We start from the raw sequence: 27,317 nt of genomic DNA, 5'->3' as shown, positions 1-27,317 counted from the left end.
TTGCAGAAACCTGTCTCCAGGCAAAGAAGACCAACACAAATACAGCTCTACTCTAGGCAACACGGAAAGGGGCTTGAGGAACGGTACCCATTGCAGCAGCTACAATTACAGCCTGCAGCCTTACCACAACCTTGCCCACTGTCACAGTTGAGACCGGAGCAGGCAGGTCTCATCAGTAACATGAGAAGAACATCAGTATGAGACCAGATGAGATGCTGAAAATACAATAGGTGAAGTAGTTTCCAGCTATCACTGAATTAAATGCATAGTATAGTGTTGAGAGCAGTTTTTCTATTGCTCTTACACAACAGATTATGATTTTACTTAGTTATCATCCAAGACTAATTATTTTTTCCCCTCAGAACTCATCAGCCTGGTTAAACACCAACATGTTCTGCCTCTTCTAACTCCCTTCAAGGTGTTCTGCAGGATAATTCACTTCCCGCTTTAAATTGCAGCGCAGCCATTTAGCATTCCTATATCCCATTTTGGTACAAATAAGACTTCACTAAATGTCATTTCAGAAGCTCTTGGAAAACCGTAGGCTCTGGATTAGAGACATATTTCAGTTCGATGACAATTACAAACTCAAACACTTGCCTTTCATTACTCTTCACTCAGAACACAAACCACTTGTAGACGCAAACTATTTGTAGCAGCAGAAATCAACTTGAGAACAGGACGATAAATCAAGAACGCGTCGAGTGAGAATTTACGATCCAAGTGCTTATTTGGGATTCCTTTCCAGTGCCTCCCCTTTGGTGACATATATGCGTTATGTGTATATTATGAGCAGGTCTCACCCTTGAAGCTACATGTTCCAGGGCTTATCCATCAACTCAACTACCAGCCAGGAGAAAAAAAACTGGCTTACACATTGCTGTTCTTGCACTTTACAACCTCCTCTTTTTATAACCCCCCTAATTGGGAAACTACAACCAGATTGTTTTAATTGGATCCGGTGAAAACATGACAGCACCTCATCAGCCCTGAGAAAGCAGGTGTGTCATACAGACATTTACTTAAATAAACCCGCAGGGAACCAACACCAGCTAAATAACTCCTCTCAGATTTTCATTCTGTGGTGCAGTGAGGGAATAGAGATATTAACTCCTAATATAGTCAAGGTGAATAACCTTCAAACAGCACTAAGCAATGAGCCTGTTTCAGAGCAACTTTTCACCACTTCTCAGATACTGATCCTGCTTGCTCTCCAGGAAGTGCCCCAACCGGTCTGCACTCAAGTGTTTCTGCCCAGCTGCCAACATCACCAGTTTTCTGCCAGATCTCACAAGTCACTGAAACCCAATTTGTCAGCTGAAGCAGAAAGAAAAGGTATCATCATCCCTACGTTCAATTCTACGGCTACAGAGTGGGTCAGAAAAAGAAGTCTCTTCAACCACACTACTATACTAGATTTAGTAATACTTATTAACAAATAAAGGGCTTATCTTTTAAGCTTTATGGCAGGAGATTACATATGTTACAGCAGCTAATATCAGCAACATAGGCTCCACACCCTCAAGGGAGACTTGCATTGTGGAAATTATGGAATAAAGCGCTTTTATCTGTCTCCTAGTAATCAGATTTAAAGATTTAATAAACAGTCAACTTCTCAGTGAGCTAGCTTAGCTAAAGACTTCTACAGACATAAAAATAATACATAAATCAATTCCCTTTTGTGCATAAGGCCTTTACCTGGATTCACATTCTGCAGCAAATCAGCAGAACATGATTCTATCACATCCATGATCCATTAGCGCTCAGTATGAGAAGGCGGGCCACGCTCCCTTAGGAAACTTCACAGATACTACCTGTGTATTTCACCAGTCACCCACAAAATCCCACACACCCACTAGTCCTTATGGAGCTCTATCTGTACAGTTCAGGCCTGTCATTCAAAATCCATCAAACTCTGCCAGAATACATGTATTTCAACCTGCAGCCTCACACCTCACAGCGCTACCAGTGCTGCATACTTTGTTAACTACCCATTCTGTACTTTGTGGATGTATTCAGATGAAGAAGGCATGCTGGGTTCTCCTGTTCTGTTAGATATGAGGTGAGACCTCCAGAGGTCTCCAAAACCATACTGTAACCACATGTGACAGCACTCAGGCCCTTCCAGAACTAGATCCTCACAAGTGATTTTGTCACAGATCATTTATTTTCACACCTGTGGCCAGGATTTACACTTAGTACAGTCTGACAGCTGGCTGCCTACAAAAAGGTATTTCCACCTTTTCCACCTCTCAAACATTGTTGCCTCTCTACTGTACTAGAGCTAGTGGTTATGCAGCTGCAGAGCAAGTCAACTCAGCAAGCTATGGCAACAGCCGCTTCAGAAAAAAAAGGTGTTCTTTGTTTTTTTGGTTTTTTAATTCAAATGACATGAATTCCTGTAGTAGCTTGGGAGACACTTACAAAAAACATCTACCAAAATAATGTATTTTCTGCACCCTAAGCTAGGGTCAGACATAAATGGACATTTGACAGAATTTTATTTTAACTGCATTGTGTAGTAAACCTCCTGCATTCACTTAATAAGTCAGCTTTTCCTATGGACACAGGCAAGCAGTCCAAGAACAGTCCATCCTGCTGAAAAGAACATTGTTAAATGAAAACCCTTGTTAAGAAATACAAATCTTAAAGAGTTTTGTAGGAACAGATTTACAGGTTTGGTTACACAAGAACAGTGCTTGGCTGCCCTCTTCAGGATAACCCACATCCATGTAACATATTCCATACGCTGGCAAAAACTAAGAAATCACTTCACAATCAGTGATGTGATTACAAAGAGTAAACATACTCTTCAAACATGTCAAAAAAAAAAAAAAAAAAAAAAAAAAGACAACAACCAAATGTATGTCTTCTGGTATTGGAGGATAATGTTTTAAACCATCTTCGGTGCAAAGAAATCAAGATAAGCTCTACACTCAACATTCTAAGTTACAATTCCATATCTCAGGGAAGATTTTGTTGACAGAGCATTCAGCAGAAGGCAGCTAACCTTGATCTTCAAGGGAAGGACTGATTACATGGGATCCAAATCAGCAAAGCTAAACGTGCATAAGCTAATCCAGTAGAAACATATTCAATAACAGCTTCTGAACTAATAAAGTTTCTCTTATTCCAACTTGCATTGCCTTACAACTTCCTTTTCTCCTTCAAAAGTAAACTGTTCTGCAAGTGAAAATTAAGCTCAGGAACCTTTTAAGCTCCTGCCAGATATCTTAAAAAGACAGAACAGCTACAAGAAATTGCCCAATTACTAGTGCAGTGTAACTGTTGAGATAACAAACGTTAATGAAAATCACCATAGTTTTAGTTTTGTCAAGTTTTATCTGTTTTAGAACATCCCATGTAAACGTTCTGACTTGTATCAGAAAGTTGAAGCTAGGGGCAGTCTTTGGATTTCTACTTTGCATCACATGAGACATTCTGTAAATACATCAGGTTTTGTAATACAATATACAAGCCTAAACTGAAAATTCTCCATCGTTACAGCAAGCAAAAGAGCTAAGACAAACAAATGCTACAGATCACATTGCCTGTAAAATTGAGAATGGGAATAAACTGTTGGAGCAAACACTTGGCCTGTACAAGACAGGGACTTCTCTACTTCTCTTGACAAAGCCATATTTCAGCTTTGTAAAAGCTAAGGAGCTATCAGCTCCAGTTCTGAACTTGCTGCTTCTCCAAAGGCATTTAAATAGAGATCTCTGCATTCAAACACAGTAAGACTCATACCTATCTCTAGGAACATCCAGCGCAGTGTTGTAATCTGGTGGCCCTCCAGGCAGCATATTGAAGAGTAAGTGATTTGTGCCTCGATCCCATCTAAAGCAAAAGAAAAAGCAGACAACAATTAGAAAGATGTTCTCTGTAAACAGATGATAAGTTCTGTCCAAGACTAGCTCCAGCACTGACTCACTGGATCCTCCCTCCCCTCCAACATAATTTTATTCCACTTGAGTTCTGCAGCGTCCTATGTGGAAGTTTCAGCAAGTACCTGGACAGCTGTGCCAAAGCCTGAGCTGTCTCCTTGATACGGAGTGTGTTCTGATTGAGGACATCTATGGATGGCACAAAAAGGCAGGCTCGGTTGACATCATCAGTGTAGTATTCACTGTCAGAGATGGCAGTCAGCAGCTCATTGTATTCCCTGGAAATAGTATTGCTCACTGACGTCCCATACTCATCCACATACTTTTTCAGTGAGTAGATGTATACTTTGATTTTGTTTTTGGGATTAAAGCCGCATCGATAGACATCAAAGCAGGTGTGCATCCGGCAGCTGAGGTCTCCCCGCTCAGGAATGGGGCTGTCAGCAGGAAGCTTGACCACAGGCACATCGTGGACACTGCGTTTTTCAACAGTCCAGTCACTGGACGACTCGATGGAGTGAGGCCAGAACTGGAACACTCCTGTGGCAATTAGGCCAAGCAGAACTATGGAAAAGAGAGTGATGTAGTAAATGCGATGCTTGGTTTTCATTCTTGGGATGAGGGCTGGACCCCGGGTGTTATATTTGGCTGACGCACACATAATGGCATCAATTATCTCTTGTCTCTGCAAATTAGAAAGAGAGAGATTTAAGGCTGAGCTCTGGAGGAGACACAAAGTTATCACTGTGCAGAGAAAAACATTAACCCATTCAAGACAAGCTCTTTGCCTCAGCAGATTTACAGTAAAACTCCTTCAGATGCTCACGTCCCTCTGGAACATAAGATGCCAGTGGTTGGTTATATGTTGTGACTGCCACTTGGCAACGACAAGAAGCCCACCTGAAGCTCTGATTCTGCACAGGTGGCACTCTGGAGTGTACACACAGTGAACACCAAAAAAACCATCACGCCCAGCTTAGATGTGAGTGAAGAGACACAATGTGGATAGCATGTAACAAGCAGAACTTGGTATCAGGATACTGTTTCTAACACCAAGTGACCTTCAAATCAAATTGCACGTGATCGACCAGAAAAATGCCAAAGAAATGGCATTTCCTAGAATGGAAACCAACTCAAAATGAAAAAGCTTTGCAGAATTCAAACTAAATGATTGTGTTCTAAGATCCTCATCCATGGAGACAGCCAGGTACACAAGCTTATTTACCCATAGCTGAGGCTACCTTAGAACTGACATTTTATCTCCCAAAAACATCCGATTGTGCAAGCAATCGTATTCTGGCACTGAAATAATTACTTCTGGATATCAGTTAGGAAAGAGGGAAACCTTACACATTTTAACAATCTCAAACCTCCACTTCCCCAGAAAGAGTGAACATGCATGCAATTACTACTACAGGCATTATACCAGCCAAGGGGGTTAGTTGGCTGTAGTCTTAGTGACACTTTTTTTACAATAAATACGACGTAACATAAAGTGTCACAAACACAGTCACATCACTGCTGCCACTGCTGACTGTTCTTTAAGCTTTCACATGCAGAATCACAGTTCCAGCTGTATGACTGAAGGATCAGCTACTTGTAGCATGCTGAAAGCTGCTCAGGTCATCTGCTCCAGCTTCCACATTAAGTAAAAATCCACGGCTCCAAGCTGCACAGCTGGTATGCTTCCATGCTTGAAGAAGAATGCAGGTGATGTAATTATACATTCTGGACAAAGATGGGACATTTTCTTGCCTTGACAGCAGTCAACTGCACAGCAGACAACAAATATGAATAAAAGAAGTACCACTAAGCACAAACAGTCATAATGAAATCGGTTGACACACTGACCTAGCAGTTGTTGACAAAAGGCTGTCAGGACAGAGTAAGCGAGCCGCGAAGCAGCTGTTAAAGCCCACCGTACAAAGTAACATCCCCGCGACCCCCCGTCTCGACGACCTTCGCAACCAAAAGCTTTCCGTATGCTTCTGACCGCTCATCCCGTTATCCCACGCTGGCCGTACCGCCCTCGTTACCTTCAAGGCCACACGTCTGCAGCAAGCTTTGCGTCACCCGACCCCACAGCCGCGGCACCTCCGCTGCTCCTCGCCCATCCGCGGCTCGGGGACGCGGGCGGAGAATGGCAGGACGAGGCAGGCCGCGCCTCCGGCCCAGACTCACCTCCGCCCGCAGTCTCTCGGGTGCGAGCAGCCAGCCCGCCGGCTGCCCCTCAGCGCCGGGCGCGCCGCCCGCCGCTCCCCGGGCCCGGACCGTCGCCACGCACGCGCACGGGCCGCCGCCAACTCGGAGCAAGAGAGGCGCCGCCCTGCCCCGACGCTGTGAGAGCGCCTCTCTGTGGCGGGAGGGCGCCGCTGCAGCGGCAAGGCAGGCTGCCGTGGAGTTCGTTGAGGCTTGCGAAATTGGTAGCGAAGAGCTGCCGCCGCCAGCCTGCTTTTAAAGCTGTCAGCTCTTGCTCGCACCTTGTCCAGAAGCGTATCGTGCTTCTCCCTCAGGCATCTGGAATTGTTATTAAGCACTGAAATAGGCTCCCCAGGGTGGTGGTTGAGCCACCATCCCTGGATGTGTTTAAAAACCATCTGGATGTGGTGCTCAGGGACGTGATTTAGCAGAGGGTTGTTTGAGTTGGGGTAGAATGGTTAGGTCATGGTTGGATTCGATGATCTTTAAGGTCTTTTCCAACCTGAGTGATTCTGTGATTCTATGATCTTGCAAAGGAAGGCCTGTATAGGAAGTGAGTGGAACAAAAAGCCCCTATCCCAAGGGAAACCATGAGCTCTCCTCCTGACAGGGCATGATAAATCCGTGGCACAAAACTCTGTGCCAGAACCACACACACTGGTGGCATGCCAAAAAAACAGGTGTCAATGAATTGCCCCTTTGCCAAAAACATGTCAGTGCTGCTATATCCCCTCGCATGATCCCCCTTGAGACCCTGTCACCACAGAGCCGTGGGGACAGCCCCTGGCAGAACCACATCCAGGCTTTCCCCTCACCCCCAGTGCAGCCTGCTGGGGCCCTTTGCCCACCCATTCAAAATGGCAGCCCAGAAGCACTTGCTGCAGCCCAGACACATGCCGGCATGCTGCCAGCCCCCTGGGCCGTGTGCTGCAGCCCATTCCTCCCTGTGCCGGGGGACATCTTGACATGCACGGAGGCTTCAGCACTACAGGAAAATTTGGGTGGTAGTGCCATTTTATTGAGAGCTTAGATTGAAAAGAATGCAAGCAGCATCAGCTTTTTTTTCTATCCAAACAGCAAGAAAAAATGGAGGACGTAGTCTGTCTACCTCAGGGAGCCCATTCGTATGCTGGTGATGCTGCTCAGCCAGACAAGTCTGCAGCACGGCACTATTTTTAGACTCTGTTGCCATTTATATCCGGTAAAAATATTCATCAGCATCTTGGGTAACAGGCTATCAATTTTTATAAATGTAGAAGAGAGGTGGGATATTTTACCTCACTTGCTTTGCCCTCTTCTGTCTCACCTTATCTGACCCTCCTGAGGTCGTGTGGGGATTTGTTGCTGAGTGCTTTTCCATCATGCCATACATTCACTGTCTGTCACACAGCCCCACGGATTTTCTGCTGGGACAGAAAGAAATGGCTGCAGAGCCTTTTGTGCTGGGTCTCCTTTCACTCAAGGCAGCTGCAGGAGAGGCTGCGAGGTACCTGGTGCAGCCAGTGCTGGAAGCAGCACGCTCTGAAAAACACTTCTCAATAAAAGATTGTGCTAAAAGGGAAATATGAAACTCAGTGTCTTGGGGACATCTTTTCCATCTTTGCTTTCATTCTATGGCATAGCATAAGTAAGTCATAGCTCATACTTCATTTCTGAAACACTCACTAACGGCTACAACAAGGAATCAAGGACCTGGGATGAATGAAGCAATTTGGCTCTGGTGTAAGAAAAAGCAGGATTTTGTACCAGCCAGAGCATTCCCTTTCAGCTTATGTCAGAACTGAACAATGAGCTCAGTGACAGCATTCAGCTGATGCCTGGGCTGAGCAATATCTGCATCCAGCATCCACCCGCACAGCTGCAGCCTCCTGAGCCATCGCACACCTCCAATGGGGCTGTGCTGTGCCCGGTAGCACTGAGCAGCTTGTAACATGCCAACCTCTGTAACCTGAGGTCCAGCCTTCCCAAACCCAAAGAAGGAAACGTGAAGAGACTCCAGCAATCTGCTGCTACAGCTCCCGCAGCAGGACGCGAGCCATGAGGAGATTCGTTCAAGCAAGCGTTCCCTGCAAAGAAACCCTGCTGTGACAGAAGCGCATGGATAGGGATGCTCTCCGTGTGCTTCCCTGTCCCCAGAGCCCTGAGATGTCATGCCGTGCGGAGGCATTCATGCTTCACCGAGCAGCACTCCCTGCACCGCGCTGCCTGCCTGCTCGCACCTCACTGACCGGCAGCGCCGAGGGGACGGAGCTGCTAAAAACAGCATTTCCTCACGGTGTTTTTCCAGACTATTTTTGATTCCCCATTTTGATAAGGTCGACTGGCTCACTGCTAAAAATAACCAGTCCTGGCAAAGCGAGGACAAAAGACAGAGTATTTATAACCACCTCTGAGTGAAGTGCATTTGTCGCTGGCCGGTTGCTGGTTTTATGTAAGCTGCACAGAATTAATTGGAGTGAAGAATGAGCACACCTTGCTCCTCCGAGCTTCTCCAGCAGGATACGTGTGTTTTGGTACATATCCTCGTAAGCTACCTTGTGCTTCACAGTGTGGCCTGAATTGCCTCCGGAAAAAATCCAAACCAATCCTCTCTTATGGGAGCCTCTCTCACTAAAATGGCTGCATGTATAAAAGCAGCTGGATTGGTTTGCATGCTCAATACTTCAGATGCAGGTATGGCTGGGGAGGGATTCACACAGCTTACTCCATGAAGAAGGTTTTTTTCACTATCTTTCTGATGAAATATAATCCTGCCAATGGCAGAAAGGTGTACCGTGCAGGAAATTACCTCCTCTAGCTGGAAAATTCTAAACATCTCTGTGGGATAAACGTGCTGGGAGGGGGGCTGAGAGGCTGGAACTGCTCCTGGCAAAGGCCAGAAACCATCCAGCATCCTTTCTCTGCTCAAATGAGTGGAAACAGGAAAACAGAAATTATAAGCAAAGGCAATTCTATCACTTATTAGAATTACAGTGGGTATAAACATGAAGGCTTGTACTCATCTTAATGTGTTATACTCAACTTGATGGCCTTGCATGTTTTATATTAAATGTTGCTTTATTTATTTATTTTAATGTAGCTCTGAGCAGCTTTATCATTTCAGATAGTGCTCTGTTTGCCTATTGCTGGAAAAAGAAACGCAGGGGGCATTCAGACCTTACTCATTTCTGTATGTATTTATTTATTTATTTACTTCTGCCATGCAGAAAAGAAACCAAAAAGTGTTACTGATGCTAAGGAGCAATAGCGTGCACAGCACGTATCTTGCGGGGAGGCAGCAGGGGGAAGGAAACAGTGACCAAGGAGCTCTTGCACAGAGGAGCCCTGCTGCAGCTCCCTGGAGCAGCAGCCATCCTGGCAGGGCGTTCAGGTAGCAAGCAGCAGCCTGCCATTGGGATGACTGAAACCTACTCCAGCAGTAGGCTCCTAATGCCACATTTCTCTACCCTCATTTCCAGTTATATTCCGAGTTTCCATTATCAAGCTAACTTTACCCAGCAGGGAGTTCCTCAGGGAGTTAAAGCTGAAAAAAAACCCATGAAAAACAGTCCAAGCAACAAAATATTCATCTCCCCTGCTAATTTTAGTTGCCATAAGCTCAGATAGAAGTGGCTTTGCATTGCAGTATGATAGCTGTGAGAATCTTGAAAATGTATTGCAGCCTCTGCACTGCAGAGAGGTGTGTGTTACTAGTCTTTTCCACACGGACAGTACAAAAAATCCACTTTCTGAACAGTAAAACTCTACATCTAAGTGAATGCTGGATAGCAATACACTCCAACCATTGGGATGAGTGGAAAGTCTCATGAAAAGAAAGGAGGGGGCAATTAATAGTTTGAATTTGTCCTAAGAGTCTTCTAAAATGCAGTTTCAGCAAATGGCCGTACAGTCTGCCTTTGTCATTTCAAGGAGCTTTCTCTGTACGTTTTTGTTGCTCAGATCCTCCACAGGATAAATAAGGGGGCAAGTCAGTAAGTCCATTTGCATTTTGGCTGCACGTCTCACCTCCCACTCGTGTAAGGACAGCTGCTATGTGCTGTATCTTTCTCTGTGGACAGTCAAGTGCAAATGCAAAATAAATGATAATAACCTCAGAGTGTGCTTAGAACCATTTTACATGGAAATGTAACAAACTACTAAGCAAATAGGATGATTCCATCTCTCCACTACCCTTGCCTCCCCTCACTGTTGTTGGAGATGGAGCAGTCCCTCTACCCACAGCACTGCTTGCTCCTCAGCCCCTCACTTTCCCCATAGACACATCACCAAAGTGCAGCTGCAGCACTTATTTGCTACCTATGCTGTGGTAACTCAAATTACGATACAGACACATGCTTTTGTCACTTTGTCTTTCTGCCCAAACCTACAAAGCCCAAGAACAAAATCAACAGAACCATAGAATAGTTGATCACTGACACATTATCTCACAAAATAATTGTAAAAGGAAAGCTCTTTTCCTTGAAGACTGGACCAAAGAATAACTTGAATTATTTTTACTCTGAATTTTGTCTTTCACCTCTCTAACTCATTATATTCAGGCTCCATAATGCTACCAAGATATAACTTGGTACTGCCAAGTCACAGGAGGAGTCATGGGCTTCCATTCACCTTTTATGGACCATTTCCTTTAACTCTCAATTAATAAGTATGCAGAAAAAAAACTTCCTTTAAGATATCAATAAAAGTAATATTCAAGAAACTAAACATTTCTGCATCTGAGCAAGAAGCTTTCCAACAAAAGTTCTTTGTCATCATCATACAGTGTCCTTCAGAATGGAAAACAGAGGAAGGACAGGAGACCAGAGAATACAGTTTAGTCAAGAAGGCTACTTTGCCAAATGATAGACTTAGTAGTTCAGGTAACAGTGGGAGATGCCACCTTGAAAGCCTGTGGGCATCAAGTAGGCACATCTAACACAGAGGTATAAGGAACATTCTCAATAGTGTCCTGTGAATAATCTCACTGGTAACCAGAAGGGATGATCTCAGGAGTTGAGAGGCTGCAGAGAGAATATTGTCTTTCCATCATCTCTCCACTCTTAGTTCTTTTGTGGACATAGTGGGCTAAGAAGCCAATGGGCTCTTTTTATTTATACAAAGTGAAGGACAAAAACAAAAACAGGCCTTTTACCAGCCAAGGGGGTTAGAGACTGTCTGACCTGAGAATAGAACGGAAACCAACTCAAAATGAAAAAGCTTTACAGAATTCAAACTAAATGATCGTGTTCTAAGAGCCTCTTCCACGGAGATGGCCAGGTACGCAAGCTTATTTACCCATAGCTGAGGCTGCCTTAGAACTGACATTTTATCTCCCAAAAACATCTCTTTGTGAAAGCAACCATACTCTGGCACTGAAATAATTATTTCTGAATGTCAGTAAGGAAAATGGAAACCTTACACATTTTAATCTCAATCTCAAACCTCCACTTTCCCAGAAAGAGTGAAAAGAGAAGTGTAAAAAAAACGACACCACAACACCACAGGACCTTATAAGAGAGTTAAGAGCACATTCATTAGAAATGAAATACAAAATACAATGATGCAGCAGGATGAGGGGCAGCAGGTGAACAAAACCCCCATCATTCCCTACCCTCACCCCAATCCAAGGAAATCACCTATATAATACAAATCAGAGACATCAAGTGGGGTAGAGGAGGGGTTTTACAAAGTGATTTTCTTGCTATACAGAAAATATATTATTTGCTGGAAGTCAATGCTGAGCTGCTGTTAGGGGCCCAGGGCCATTAGTGCTCAAGAACATGCCTAAAGGTACACTGGCCCCTACTGCTTTCCCATGAGTTTGTTGAACATGCTGTACATCTCTGGCTTTTTCTATGCAAGCTGTTCTGCTGTGTTTTTCTGTAGCCAATCAGATGAACGCATCTGCTGCTGCAGGAGGCCAATAAGGTCACTGAGATTGGAACTACCAGCACAGGAAGATTCCTGGTGGCGGGATACGGAAATGACTTCATCTGTGCTATGGGCTTTGCCATCCTGATCTGACTGACAAGGCTGCTCCTTTTCCTCAGACAATATCTCCTGCTCTCGTTCTTCCAAAACCTTGCGGATCCGCTGCATACCTGCCATGGTAAAAGGAAGGGAAACATTAGTGGGTAAGTCTAAGATACAAGGGTCTCCAAATTTCTATCAGATCCAGAAAAATTTGGAGAATTGAAGGGAGAAAAAATGGAAAGACAAGAGGATAATAATTATAGGGTAGTTTAGGACTAAGGAGAGGAGGAAATGGTGCTGCAGATTCTCTAGCGGAAGGAAAAACAAAAGAAAGCATCACTCACCCAGCTGTAGCCGGTGGGTCTTGTCAGCAAAGATGATGCGGAACCATCCAGGTTCACTGCACTCAAAGGCTTTGCCACACGACAGGAGGACCTTGTTATCAAGAAAACGCCTCCAGAGCAGCATCTCCTCCTCAAATGTTCCTGTCCTAAGGTACTAGGAGAGTCACCAGAAGGGCCAGAGGTTAGTCACCTATAGGCTAATTCACAGACACCCTCATCAATCTGTGATTCCCATGAGGTCTGCAGAGGCCAGGGAGACACCTTTTACCTCTGAAATACAGCAGTTGTGATAAAAAGGAAGAAATGGAAAGGAGAGTGGCTTGAGAGCAGTAAGATTCCTGCAAGGAGGGAAATGTACAGGCAGAAAAAAAGGAAAAGCATGCACAGAAATACCAGGCCACCCGTCCCTCTGCTCATCAGACAACAGATGGGGCTTTAACAAAAAGCTTATCACAATATTGAACTTTCCCCTGGACAAAGCTGCACCATGAGGCTGCCCTCAACCCAGGAGAAGCCTCCTTTCCTAACAGACCAACCTTTCGGAAATCAATCCAGACAAAGAAGCCTGCATTACGGTTGAGGAAAGGAACCCCAAGTGTCTTCAGCTCATCTGTCACATACGTATGGGCAGCTTTCAGGCGGGCATGGTTGGCTCTCAGGTATACCTGGTTGATCCATTCTAGCCAGGAGATTAAAAAAAATTAATCACAAAGTGACTAAGGATAACAACCACAAATTGACTAAGGTTTCTGAAACAGTCACAGGGCCTTTTTACATTTCAACCTTTTACAACTCCTTTTCTGTTTGCTCAAAAAGCAGAAATGGAGACAAGAATTCTGTAGCAGTTTCATGCATGTACATATCTTCTTTACCACGCTGCTGCGCTCGTGGCTGGAGCGCTAGCACCCCAAGACCAGGACAAAGCTACAAAGTCCCCTCCCATTTCCCTCTTCATAGAAGGTTGAGTTCCCTGCTCGGTACAACATCTGCTGCTTTTACACATATAGCTATCACACTTCTTCAGAGCTGCTCTTCCTGCTGATCTGCTGATATCTGCTGATGAAGAACTCTGCTGAGAGTTCCTCTGTTGTTGAACTGCCAGCCACAGCTTACAGAGGCAGCTTCAGGATAATGGACGGCTGCTGAGCACACAAATAAGAGAGCATTGGGAAAGTAAAGGGACTGAATCTCCTGAAGTACTGAGATAACAGGATGGCATGAGGATCCTACATTAGCTACCAACTCACCTCTGTCCCTAAGTAGCTGTGCAACTTTGTGCTGGACTGGTCCACAGACCCCATGGAAATAACACAAGGAAGCCACTGCATTAGCAACATCTTGGTTCTCTGTATACAAAGTACCAAAACGAATCCCAGAGACAGCAAAATCCTGCAGAAGACACATAGAGACTACTGTACTGAACAGGAAGTTCAAGTAGGAATGGGTTCCTACCAACACTATTTTCTTCCTTATAACCCAAGGAGCCTGAGGACAGCAGTAAGGAAGCCAAAGCACAGCAGCAACTGGCACTCACCTTACTTATTCCCCACATCACGTGAGTCCTCTGTGGATCAGGCAATCTGTATGTAGAAGGATGCAGATGGGCAATTAGTGTCATGGGTGCTGAAGTTTTGGATCACCAGTGCAGCATTGCAAAAATAGAGAGGCAGCATTACACAGCGGCAGTGGAGCACAGATCATCAATCAAGCAGGGAAAATCCAAATCCAACCTGTCCTTAGAAGCAAGGAACACCCAGGAACTAATTTTAGACACCATTTTTAAGTATTTCAGATGTAAGTACTTCAAATACTCACGTTAAGCGCTGTATTTTTTGCGCAGATTTCCTGCACATACAGAGTTTGCAAATGTAATACTAAAAATTGATACATTTTCTAAGATTTTGAAGTAATTTTCTTTCCTTCAAACAATAATACCTTGAAGAAGGATATTCATAGTCACAGAATATCCCAAGTTGCAAGGGACACACAAGAATCATCATTAATACCTAATAAAACCCATTCTCAAACCTCTAATAACACTGTGATCAGTCACTACTCTATGAAAACAGAATGTAAACAGCAACAGAAGGTCTTTACAGTCATCAACAGAAATAAGAGAAAGACGTAGCAATACTGGGGTAGGAGAGAAAAAGGCTCACTTTCAAGGAATGAAACAGCCATTTCCAATTTTTTGGGGACTGTCACAAGTGAATACGAAAGCACACACACACAAAAAAAACAAACAACAAACCAAAACGTACCATAACAGAAAATTAACCCACCTTTTTCTTGCTAGAATTTTCCCTGCACTTGAAAAAAACGCATTTGCCATTCGGAAATTATGAAAATAAAAAACACAAAAAGAAGCCCACGATATAAGGCAGATTCAGAATTTGCTAGCTCACGACTTAACTTCCAGTCACAAGTTCTCAGCAAGGCATCATGTTGAATTGTCACTGGAAGATGGCCAGGGAAGTAGGAGCTGGTTTTACCTGTCCATGCCCAGGACACTGTGAAACGTGGCTGATTCATCAAAAACTGACAGCATGTAGATCTCATCTACTATCACATGCAATTCGTGTCTGCAAAAGGACAAAATGGAAGTTAGAAAAGAATTCTCTGGCTGAGAAGCAAAGAGAAATTCAGAACCCTGCAAAGGCTACCTTTATACATCAAATTCTGCAACACAGAGTATTTTTTCACAACTCAGAAGGTCTATTATATTGAACTATGCACACTGAACTGATTGGAGATATATCCAGATAATTGTCACCCACTGCAACTGTATAATGGGATAAAATTTCAGTCATTTCCAATGTACTTGTGAAAATTAACTCCTATATGTACGACCCCTCTAAACTACATTGTGTTGTTGTCCATTCAGAATTGGCCAAATTGCAGAGAGCATCCAGTGGTGAAGATGGGCAGCCATATTCAACTATTTCTTATTCTCTGCACATACAGAGAAAACGTGAGGAAAGAAAGTCAGTTTCCTACCAAATAGCACCACAGCATTTGCTAGGACTGTCAGTAAACCTGGTAGTATTCCTTGATGCAAGTCGCCTTGTCCCTCCAGCCCACTGGATGGTCTGCACTCCCTTCTCCCCACCAGCCCACTCTCCTCTGTATGTGAGGAGAACAGGTGTTTTTTTTCTTGCCTGACTGAGAAGATATTCACAGATAGATTAAGGTACAGCAAGTAGACCACCAGGCTCTGAAAGCCATCTCTGCCTCTGGTTATCTCAGCCTTCCAAACTGGCATACCTTTTAGCAAATTCCAGGTAATCCCATAGCTCTGACAAGGAGTAGACGTCCCCAAGGGGATTCTGGGGATTCAGAAGAATTAAGGCCCTTACAGTTACACCCTGCAGAACACAAACAACACGATAGGAAGAGAGCATTCACCATGGGATAAACTTTCAGTCTCTCCAAGGCGCAGTGAGCATATCACAAGATTCCCCTTCAGCCTCTACTATGACTTTTCACCTCAAAAGTGACATTTGTATGAAAAAGCTGAAGGCACAAATGACATTTTATAATGATGGCACTTGCAAAATGAACTGAGGAAAATATTATAGAATGAATCTGTGAGTTTGAAAATGGTGAGTCTGCAATCATATGAGAATATGCCTTCTCATATTCTCAGCATAAAAGAGAATTCTCTCTGATCTGTATCAGCATTGTTAAGTAGCAGATTACTGAAGATTGCCCATTAACAAGGCAAGAAAAATAGCAATTTGAGGTACATGGATGTGAATTGCTCATAGATAGAGCACAAGTGGCTGGAGTCAGAGCTGCTAATGATCTAAAGATGAAGCTAAACATACACTGAGTTTAGGATAATCTCAAAACTTACAGACTAAATATTCAGATAGGTAGCACACATCTGAATTTACCTTCTAGATTTGCCCCTCACTACCTCCTGCAATTCGTGCTGTTCTTAGTGGATAAATCTGCACTGCTGAGTAGAGCAGCCCATTTTGGGTAACCCAGCTGGCACTCCTGAAGGAAAAACCCTGCAAAGACCCTACATTTTAGTATGCATGATACAGTGGGATTCCTCCAGGAAGTGCTGCTGAATATTCTTCCACAAGAGCAGGCAGGATTTGCAAGCAGCCTGACTTCAGGTCTATAAGGACCACGAGAAAGCCAGGTGCTAGGTTTTGAAAACGTTTTGCTCTTCAGGTCACATCTGAGACCAGCCATCTCAAACATACTGTAGCCTTGACCAGTAAGGTGAAGCTCATCTATGCTCACCTCTGCCTGGGCATCCTGCAAGGCCTTTTCCAGTTTTTCCACAGTAAGCTGGAAAGGCCGAGTGCTTGTTCCAGTAATCTGAAACACACCACAAAGATAAAATTAAAAAGGCCAAGTTATTTCAACAATCTGTCTCGAGTCATTTCACAATAAACAAAATAAAAACCCGGCAATAATGACTGGCATCCATCCCTTTATCCCTTTATACTACAGAGAGAATAAATACATAAAATCAAAGACATTTTCACCATAGACTGGTCACATTCAGAGAATTCTCTGGGAATCCTTAATGACTAAAGCAATGTCAGACAGCCATGCGTTCTTACACCTCTGGGACAGACCATCTCCTGTAGGACAATACATATGTCTGACACCAAAATGGTCATTTTTCCCCACCAGGAGTCATTATGAGATATTTATAGGGACAAGACACAAGAAAAGGACAAGACTGGAAACTAGATGTACGGCCTTCAACAAGTTTCTTGAAAACAATGTGTCCAGTTCCCCAACCATAAATGAAACCACAGGCTGCTGCCTGGCCTTGTTTTCAGTCCCCAGAGCTTGGCACTTTCCTGTGCCAATTGTTTTTTAACTGCGGAGGTCGCTATTCCCGTTCCTCAACTCTTACCTTGCTGTCTAAATAGGCATACACCAGCTTGACGTTGCCATACAGGAAGACGCTCTGGGTGATGCCACCATAAAAAGGAGTAGCAATCAGAACAGCTTCTGGAACCAAGACAACAAAACTTGTTAGCAACAGATAGCTGTCCTTCCTTCTCCTCTAACGGACTTCAGCTGAGCATGAAAAGCTTTTTTACAGTTATGCATTTTGCAAATATTTTAATGTCACTGTTCTTTTCTCCAATTTCTTTCTATATCAATTCTACAATCTTCTGCAAAAACTGGGACACTGTACACCCACCCTCAGTATTCCAAGTAAGCATAAGCGTAGTCTACATTTCAGTAGATCTGTGCTAATTCCACACTACTTCACCTCCACAAAACAGTATTTAAACTAAGTAACACATTAATTTCCGAGCAACAATAACAAAAAAAACCATTAAAGATATTTTCCAGCAAACCACTTACCCCCTGGATCACACAGGACTGTAGCTAATGCAGAAAACAAAGAGCCACAACCGTTCAGAACAATCACCTAGAGAAGAAAGGGAGAGGCTAGTGATAAGTATGTCCATAGAAACACCACCGCAAAATTTCTCACAAAACCAACTAAATATATTCTCTCCCTAATCCTCTAGCATGGATGTTCCCAGAACTTTCCTGCTGACATCTCACTTCTATCAGAAACAACATCAATCCTGGACTCTGTTTCATGATACTTTGTCCCGTTGCCTTTTTATTATGTGTTATCTTCTCTTTGTGGTAATAGCAGCTCCTACCTCCCGCCAAATTTGTGCAATAGCATAAACAGAAGCACAGAAAAGCAAGTCTGTCTCCTGTTTCTAGAAGACTGATGCACAGAGGCCCCAGGAGTTTCAATCCAAGCGTCAGGTAGAATCTGCTGCCTTGGAGAGGCAATGATCAGCAAACTGATCAGTGATGACTTCAGTTCATGTGAGACAACAGTTTCTGCTGAGTTACTGCAGCCAGAAGAGCAGCAATAGTACTGGATCCTGCTGCCTCTAGCACCCAGCAAAAGCAGGACTCATGCATGCACCAAGCCCAGCCCGCAGCCCTCCCAAATCAGAAAGTCCTGCAAAGACTCAGGTGTTGACACCTTCCTTATAACACCATCACAAGTTCTGAAAATATCTGTTCTTGCCAGGTGAAACTACCGTTGGCTCAATGACAGATTTTGCCCTGAGATGCAACAGCAGAATAGTATGAAAGTAAAGTCATCAGAAACAATGGGCACTCTTTGTCAAGGCTGAGGGACATGAGCGCAGAAGGTCCCAGAGCTGAACGGGGAGATAAAAACACAAAGCCTCACTGGGAGCAATGGAATGAGGAGCTGGCACATAGAAGCAAAGAATAAGGCAAATACGCAGTAGAACTGAAATGTTTTCGCTGATGTGTGCATCAAAAGCAACTAACATGGCTATGATCCAATCTCATTTACATGATAAAAGGCTTCATTCTACAAAATCATTTGTTTAAAAAATAAAATGAAATTGTTTGATAACAAATGGCAATACATTAGAATATACACCAACGGAAAGTGGGTTACCCACATTTTCTGCCTTAAGAGGTGCAGGGGCCTTGCAGTAATAGGTCAAAAATCGAGCCACTTCCTCCCGTAAACTGAGAAAGACACAAAAGCAAATATTGATTCAGCTTATTCTCCAAGAGGCTGGGCTTCCCCAGGTCCACATCTCAGGAAAATAAAGCCAGGGCACATTAAAGTCTGATGCAGACAGCCCATGTCACAGATGTGACTGCTACACATGGCAAAGGCGTCACAGACAATGGCTATGGCTGCACAGACATTTCTGAAGAGCACTAAAGAGAACTGAAGGATTAAAGTCCTCGATGTTAACAGGGCTTCAAGGAACTTTCCTGAGTTAGCTCATCTGTTAATGTATAGAAAATTAGCATCTTCTCTTACATAAAATGATTTTAAACTGGATTTTCAAAGGATTTTAGGTTGGATGACCAATTACTGTTTTGAAAATAAAAATATGATTCTATGACCTGGAAGAAGTTTTAACTACTATGTAAGAGAAGCAGTTCATACTCATCCATTCTGTTTTCAGGCAGGTACTCAAACAGAGAAGCATTACAGAAATGAGAGGACTTACAACATGTGTCCCTTCCAGTCAGGATACTGAAGCAGCAGCGGTTCCATGAGGTTCATATCGGTCTGTGTCAGCTGTGAGCAACAGGAAGACACATTAAAAGCACAGTCACCAATTTCGGAAACAGAGAGAGACAGAACCCAGGGGCAGGCACATTTCTGCATGGACATGCACACACAACACTTCAAAGCCTTAAAACTGGACTGAGAAAGCCACTGGCCATCAGAATTAAGGCAGCTCGGAGGGGCCAAGAACAGCAAGCTGACCAGTGATAACTTCAGCTTATAGGAAGTGGGGGCTTCTGCCAAATTATTGTAGCCAGAACTTCACTGCACAGAGATCTACAAAAAGGATGCCAAATAGTTCATTCTGTTCTTAAAGTCAGAATCACCCAAACTGTGTGAAAGCTCCACAGCCCCTTTTTATGTTTATGTTTAGATAAAGTATGCACATCGCTTTTATCTAAACATTTTCAGGATTGTAATTTTCAGGGTTTCACATAATCCAGTTCTATGAAGTTGCAAGAGAAAGCGCAGTCATGATCAGGGAATAGAGAAGAGGACATTTTATATGAACAAAAAGGGAACAGACAAATGTTATGTACAATGTACCTTGCAAATATTTGATAACTACCAAGTCTGTGAGTTAATACTAAAAGGACATGACAAGTAAGTGACGGTGCAGAAGGGGAGGGATATTTAACATGCAGTGCAAAAGTCTACCACGTAATAACAAATCCACAGCATTCTGTATCAGTGTTTAATAACTTGTGCTAAGCTCTAGTGTTCAAAGACACTGTCCTCATCCCATCCCATGCAGAACTGCAACCCGACATATGAGATTAAAGTTCTTTCATTCACCTGCAGATGTTCTTGATACCTGTGTAGCACAGAACTACTCCTTAGACTTCCCTCCTAAACTTATCTAGATAATGCAACACAAAACTATCAGCAGACTTGGCCAAAAATGTCTGTGCAGTAATGAAGAGGAGAACCCTTAAGGATAATTGTCTAAGGACTAAGAAACCAGATGGGCCAGATGGGATCAAAATGAAGATTATCTGAGATCTCATACCACAGACTGTTAGCCAATTTAAGGGCCAAAAGTTGAAGGCAGAAATCCAATACATTACTTTACTCTGTGGAAACTGAGTACTTACTGTCCCCAAGAGCAACAAATTATTTCTTCTTACAATCTCAGCTGATGCTGCACTCAGTGAACCCTTTCTGTAACTCTGGGCTGTGATGAAGAAACTGGAAGCAGTAACTTCTTGCCATCACGCTACAGCTCATTTCCACGACAAGGCTAATGAAGACAAGACTTGCTACTGTCTCCCTCTGCACTACTTGCTGCAGACACTGTGTTAGTTTAGGGAAAGGATGGTGAAGGAAGGAAGGCACAATCTACGCAGCCCATAGGGCACCTTCTGAGAGCACAGCCACCAGGCAGCAGCTCTGCCTTACCTGTTCCTTTAGCTGGAAGGCCGAGCGGTGGGGTAGCATCCCCAAGTCAGTGGTGTGGGGGGAAGGAATAAAAGGAACATTTTGAGGGTGGGAATTGGTGGAATGGGAGTCACAGTGAGTTTCAAACTGCAGAGACCAACTGTCAGACACTCGGCTACCTTCCCCCCCTCAGGCAGCTGCAGCAAGGAAAAGGGCAGCCTTCCCATCCAGGGGGCTGGATCTGAGTAATAATCTTAATGAAAAATCAAGAAACACCCCGGGAAGGCACAGCTCTGTTGTTGTCTTTTGCCTTTTTTCTTAATAAGTTATGCCATTTGTTTCATGGAACTGAACAAAGCGTCCAAGCAGCAGCTCCCCAGTACAATTTCAAGAGATATCATGAGATATCACATTTGCTGCTGCCATCCCCTCAAACTTTAGCTGAGTTGCGAACTGGGTGCTCAAACTGTGTACCTTCACAATGGACAGAGTCAACGTCCTCTGTCCCAAGCTGTGAAGATTCTTGAAATTCAGCAGAGTCTGAAGTAGTTATCTCCGTATTAAATAAAATACTGTCAGTAGGAGAAAATGAAATGCACCCTATCTTCATTTAAGTACTGTCTTAAATATCTCAATGAGCCAAGTACACCCCTCCAGGGAAACGCAATGAAAGGGAACAGAAAACTCCCTGTTTCTGTTCTCCTGGGAAAACAACATCAATAAGTGTACAAATAGCTGGATTCAGAAGTGGCTTTCAATAGTAAGAAATTCATGAGGAAAAATTTTATCAGAGAAACCTCAAGAGCAGCAATAACCCTAGGAAAGACACTGAGGAGGAACCACATACTATATTTGGTATTCCTCTTAGGAACAGGACTTACCCGTTTGGACATCAGGTCAAAGCAGAGCTTATTCTCACTGGTGCCAAAATTAATTATACCCTAGAAAAAGAAATAGCGTGTCATTTATGGACACACACACACAAAATCAACGTGTATGTACACCATCTTAGCTATCATTCCACTGAATTGCCCCCAGAAAGCCTACCAAGGAAAAGTCACAGCACAGTTCATGAAATAGAATATAATTAGAGAGGTATATATGCAGGTGTGTGCTCACAGACTTAGACACTCCAGCTCTCAGGCAATAAGCTTTCTACAAATGGGAAAGTACTAACAGTTCATTCTTCTTTACAGAATGTTTAACTTATTCTTGAATTCACTCATCAGTGTGCATCTACCTGCAAATACATGTGAAACAGTTCTGAGAAAACTGAGGTTGATGCTTCTGCAGTGGTTTAAAGAAATGGTTTTGAAACATTTCTTCACCTAAATTTAGTTGTTTATCAGTCCTGTTCCACTCCACTCACTCTTTCAAATGTCACATAGCACACAGACATGAAGAGTGGTTAAAACATTAAGTTTTCCCCTCTGGAGAGGCAATTCTGCAACTGCAGGGCCAGGGTCCGGCTCTGCTTATTTAATATGGCATTGGGTGCTGAAGAACTCCAGTAAACCAGCACATGCTCAACACTGGAAGAAGCTGGATAAACAAATTAAAAATGTACATAAAATGAAGATTAAACAATCGGACATGAATGGTTCTACTAAAAGTCGAGTCCAAATTTAGGTGTTTATCTACTTTTCACATCGTTAGTAGAAGTTAGTAGAAGAGCTAGCAGTTTGTGCCTTATAACACATCTCTTATCAAATAATTACTGTGCTTTTGGATCTTAATCTAGTTTGCACCTCCTCCCCCACACACACCATGACTGCAGTTAGGGGTCAGAATAAAACATCTTGACATTTTCAAGTTGTTCAGGATGGAATGCTGGATCTGTTTAAAAGTAATCCCCAGATAAACCGCGATTTCCATTCACTCTATTCGTTACTCATTCAGTACCGAACGTTAACATTCAGCCTCTGTGCCGCCAGGGGGTGTGCGAGGAGCTGCGTACCGAGCAGCGGAGCTGCAACAGGCAGAAAAAGTGCCGAGCGGTAGTTAAGAGACACACTCACGTTGGGGTTCGTGTCTTCATCATACTTGTCAGCGTGGTACGCTTTGTACCCCTCGTCGTCAGAGCCCCGGAAGATGTTGGCGACGTTACCGCGAGCGGAGAGATACGGGCTGCGCCGGAACCCCTCCGGAGGGCAAAAGCCACTCATGTCACCCCGGCTCACGGCCAGCCCTCCAGCCCTCGGCCCCCGCTGGTCGCCTCCTCCCACCCGGCCCGTCAGTTCCGACAGCATTTGGCTGAAGTCCAGGCCTCGAGGCACGGCAGGGGAAGGGGATGCGCCGCCGTGGCTCCGCTTCAGGATGCTGAGCATCTGGGCGAAAACGTTGAACATGCGGAACTCGTGCTCCCGCTCCAGCTCAAAGCGCCGCTGCTCCAGCTGCATCCGCCGCTCTTCCACATCCAGGTCCCGCTGGAACCGCCGCTCCTCCATCTGCAAGAAACGCTCCTCCATGGCCCGCTGTGACGTCAGAGTCTTCAGCAGGAGGTCGTCGAGTGGGTCCTTCACGCGCTGGCCTTTCCGCTTCTTCCGCAGGCGGCGCAAGGCGGAGAAGCCGGGCCGAGGAACTGTGTTCTGCATCCGGGATGAGTTGGCCATGCTGGGCTCACTGAAACCTGTGGTTGTGTGAAAGCGGGAAAAAATGAAACACGAGGCAAGTTAAATGGTGGGGATGTGCTTTGCTGCTTCCCACTACCTGACCTAGAACACACTACAGCAGCATCTTTAGGAAAACAGTGAAATCAGTCAAGTATATCTTGGAGTTTGTGACTTTGTTTGCCGTCTCTGACTTCACATGGCAGGCTCAGCACTGTGCTGCAAGCCACTGATCTGGCTCTCACTTGCTTTCTCAATTAACCCCAGTGATCACTATTGGGGTTAATTCAAGGATCCTGCCCTTGCCTACCCACGCACTCGCCATGGTGAGGAAGACATAGCTCAGAATGACTTGGGTTGGAAGGGACCTTAAACAAAGTTTGGTTAAGATCACCGTAGCTGCTCTTCCTGATCTCAGAAATGAGCCTCATACTGACTATCACTTCTCTTCTTCCCAAGAAGGCTGTACTCTTCCATCAACCTATCCTAGACCGGTTGGAAATCACCACAATCTCTACAGTCTATCTTTCTGTGCACCCAAATAACGGCCAAATGTACTACCAGCACAGAGCTCTCATCTCCTCTAAACAGAACAGCTGTTTCTACCAGTGATTTCCAAAAGTGTCTTCTTTCCAAGTGCTAATTAGCAGATTAGGAAGCCAAGCAACGATTATTCCCAAGTATTCTCTGTTGCTGACTATCCTAAAAGATGAGATGCGGAAAACATTCAAGTAGAACATATGAGAAGTTTCACCTGCAGGTTTACAAGTTGCAATGGAAGAGGAGGGTCTCCTGATACAATTCAGCATGAGGACTGCAGACAGCCCATGTCGCATTCAGTCAATACCAAAAAGCTTATAATTTTTTTTTTCTTTCTTTTTTTTTTTTTTTCTTTTTGAATAACACATGTACTGTCTGCATTACACAGAGAGATCTAGCACAAATGCCTATCCCAGCTCAGAGTAGATGCTCCAGTCCTTTGGAGTTCATATGCAGTATTTAGCCTAGAGCAGTAATTTTAGATTTTATTTACCTGCGCCAAGACACGTGTCAGGAACTGCCAAAAGACAATTAATGTTGTTACCAGCATTCTACTTTAAAGCTTTTTGGGGCACAAAAAACAAGGATCAGTGAAAAAAAAACACATCTCTCTGTGCACCAGAACAAAACCCTCTCTTTCTGGGAAACAAGGCAGCAACCGTATGCTGGAATGCAGAAGTCTATCCCTACCTGAAGGTGAAACACTGGTTTCAATGGGGATCTCCACCCTGGAGATGGGAGAGTCATTCTGGGCCCTTTCCAGGAAGGCTCTCTCCATCTCGTGCTCTTCAGGGCAACCCTGCTGGTAAGAAATGGCTGCCGGGGGCTCTGGGCTCAGGCAGTGCTCATCAGAATTCACCTCCTCGCATTTGATCTCCATCAGTTCGGGGTGCTGGGAGTGCCCAAAGGGCAGGGCAGGGGCAGCGAACTGGTGGTGGTAGCCATCCACCATGCCGCCTGGCAGCACCTGGCTGGCCATCACACCGCCGCCCATGGGCCCGTAGGCCAGCGCTGGTCGGTTGTTGAGCACTCGGTCCATCACGTCGTAGAACTTCCAGGTGCGGCCGCCCCGCGGGGCCTTGCTGTTGTCCTTGATGCGCCGGTACTCCAGCTTCATCTTCTTGATCTTCTCGCGGCACTGGTCCCCGGTGCGGTGGATGCCCTTCTCACGGAGCACCTCGGCGATGCGGTTGAAGACGTGCTGGTTGCGCAGGCAGCTCTCCAGCTCCAGCTGCACCGACTCGTCCGCCCACAGCTGGAGCAGCTCCACCACCTCGGGGTCCGACCAGTTGCTGCCGCGCTCGTACTTCTTCCCTCGAAAATCCATCCCTCCCGGGGCCGCGGGCTCGCCCTTCCCCCCGGCTCTCGGCGCCCCGGGCCGAGAGGGGCCGTGCCGGGCGGTGCCGGGGGTCGCTGCCCGACTCCTCGGGGCTGCCCGTTGGCCGGAGGAGCCTCTCGCACCCGTTCTCTCACGGTTCCTGCCCGTCCTGGCCCTTCGGTGGCCACGTACGGCCGCCGCCACCGCGCTTGGCACGGCTCGGCTCGGCACGGCTCGGCCCATCCGCTACAGCCGGGCGGAGCGAGCTAGTGGGGAGCCGGGCCGGCATGTTCACATCCGGGGTGACAGCACATGCGTGCAGCCTTATTCCGGGATAACTTTAGTCCGTGCCAGTCTCTCGCCGTGTTCCCGAGCCGCGCCGGGCTGAGCGCAGCGGCACGGAGCCTTTTCCACGACCCCCGCCTTCCTCCCTCGGCTTGGCTCGGCTCGGCTCGGCACGGCTCGGCTCGGCACGGCTCGGCTCGGCTCGGCACGGCTCGGCTTGGCACGGCTCGGCTCGGTTCGGCACGGCTCGGCACGGCTCGGCTCGGATCGGCACGGCTCGGCTCGGCACGGCTCGGCTCGGCTCGGCACGGCTCGGCTCGGCACGGCCCATCCGCTACAGTCGGGCGGAGCGAGCTAGTGGGGAGCCGGGCCGGCATGTTCACATCCGGGGTGACAGCACATGCGTGCAGCCTTATTCCGGGATAACTTTAGTCCGTGCCAGTCTCTCGCCGTGTTCCCGAGCCGCGCCGGGCTGAGCGCAGCGGCACGGAGCCTTTTCCACGACCCCCGCCTTCCTCCCTCGGCTTGGCTCGGCTCGGCTCGGCTCGGCCCGGCCCTACCCGGCCGGTAGGGGCTGCGCTGGGTCGGGCCGTGCCAAGCCGTGCCGTGCCAGATCCGCCCCGCCTCGGGGAGGTGCCCGCTCTCCCAATCCCGCCCGCCGCCCCGCCCCTGTGGCCCCGCCCGGCCGTGCCAGGCACGGCTCGGCTCGGCCCGGCCCCTATGGGGTTGTACGGAGCGGCCCGTTTTGCTTCAAAAAGGAACCCGGCGGACATCACGGGGAGCTCCCAGAACGAGCCGCGCCGTCCGCGTTGGGGTACGATGGAGCGCGGAGTACAGAACGGCGCAGAGAACCCGCGCGGCACCTGGCCGTGCTGCTGGGGCACCGGGTGCTGCGGCCGGGCCCTGCAGGGGGTGCTGCAGCCCCGCCGCGCCAACCCCACCCGGCCCGGCGGGATCGCAGCGCCCCGGCGGTGCCCGCGGCCGCCGTCAGTGCCGGGCTGTCCGGGGCTCCGCGCACTGCCGCTGTGTTAGTGGGCAGAGCTTCTGACCGAAACCCTGAAATCACAGAGAATCCCTGAAATAAAGCACATCGACCAAAACGAATGCTGGACCCGCGTCCCCCAAGGCAACCCTTCCTATTTTTTCACTCATTCTTCCATCTCTGCCACGCAAACCTTTACAGCTGCCTTCTTCTAAGCTCCTTATTACGTCGGAAGCCAAAGCAGGTGTACCGTTTGCCTGGTGCTACCAGGTGCCTATTTTAATAAGCAGACTCAGCATACGGCCGTGAGAGACGCCGAGCTATGGAAGAGGCTCTGTTCCCGACACACGCCTCGAGGCTGCCCACAGAGGGCAGTAGGAGAGCCTCCAGAAACCTTTGTAAAGCAGAGCTGGGCAAGGAAGGGAAGGGATAGAGAATCGTGGTTATTAAGCACCTTGTTATCCCGAGACAGACTTCGGGGGGGGGGCTGGGGAGAAGGAGTTAATTTTGTAACCAATTAAACAGCACGTTGGGTTTTCCGTAAGTTGGGGCAGGAGCGCAGGATGTGCCCAAGTGCTGGGTGTTTCCCACCCTCACACTCAGTGCCCTGTCTGCACAAAGAACAGGGGAACAGTGTTTTTCCCATTTTCTGTGGGAATGACCACGGTAAGAGGCAGGCCTGCATACTCACACAAAATCCCATTAGTGCATCCCACTAATGGGGTTACCTGGAGCAGGAAGCAGTG

At 46.1% G+C, this 27,317-nt stretch overlaps 2 protein-coding genes across 3 annotated transcripts in view; both read right to left on the bottom strand.

The window, feature by feature from the left end:
• Positions 1 to 6,172, bottom strand: part of EXT2 (exostosin glycosyltransferase 2) — a 72,760-nt gene extending 66,588 nt beyond the window's left edge. Inside the window, exons 1-3 of one of the 2 annotated variants that reach the window (XM_048948470.1) lie at positions 6,069 to 6,172; positions 4,013 to 4,572; positions 3,751 to 3,840 (exon numbers count right to left, since the gene is read on the bottom strand). In XM_048948470.1, coding sequence (XP_048804427.1) covers positions 3,751 to 3,840; positions 4,013 to 4,548 — 626 coding nt within the window. In that variant the 5' untranslated portion in view covers positions 4,549 to 4,572; positions 6,069 to 6,172. Of the gene's footprint in view, positions 1 to 3,750; positions 3,841 to 4,012; positions 4,573 to 5,923 lie in introns of both variants that reach the window. The other variant, XM_048948469.1, reaches the window with a different exon arrangement.
• Positions 6,173 to 9,344: 3,172 nt separating this feature from the next.
• On the bottom strand, positions 9,345 to 25,749 carry LOC125695155 (probable inactive 1-aminocyclopropane-1-carboxylate synthase-like protein 2). The gene is made up of 15 exons (XM_048949287.1): positions 24,677 to 25,749; positions 22,856 to 23,466; positions 21,719 to 21,778; positions 19,399 to 19,469; positions 18,832 to 18,901; positions 17,729 to 17,795; positions 17,268 to 17,365; positions 16,640 to 16,717; positions 15,647 to 15,747; positions 14,875 to 14,964; positions 13,917 to 13,962; positions 13,630 to 13,771; positions 12,919 to 13,061; positions 12,383 to 12,536; positions 9,345 to 12,166 (listed from the first exon to the last, which is right to left on the bottom strand). Exons 1-15 carry the CDS (start codon positions 25,545 to 25,547, stop codon positions 11,919 to 11,921), a joined length of 2,850 nt encoding a protein of 949 aa, XP_048805244.1. The 5' UTR covers positions 25,548 to 25,749; the 3' UTR covers positions 9,345 to 11,918.
• Positions 25,750 to 27,317: the final 1,568 nt, after the last annotated feature.

Source organism: Lagopus muta, chromosome 6 (assembly GCF_023343835.1).
Source record: "Lagopus muta isolate bLagMut1 chromosome 6, bLagMut1 primary, whole genome shotgun sequence".
In the NCBI taxonomy this organism is placed as follows: domain Eukaryota; kingdom Metazoa; phylum Chordata; class Aves; order Galliformes; family Phasianidae; genus Lagopus; species Lagopus muta.
The sequence above is the reverse complement of the archived record's forward strand: the minus strand, read 5'-3'. Positions and strand labels throughout refer to the sequence as shown.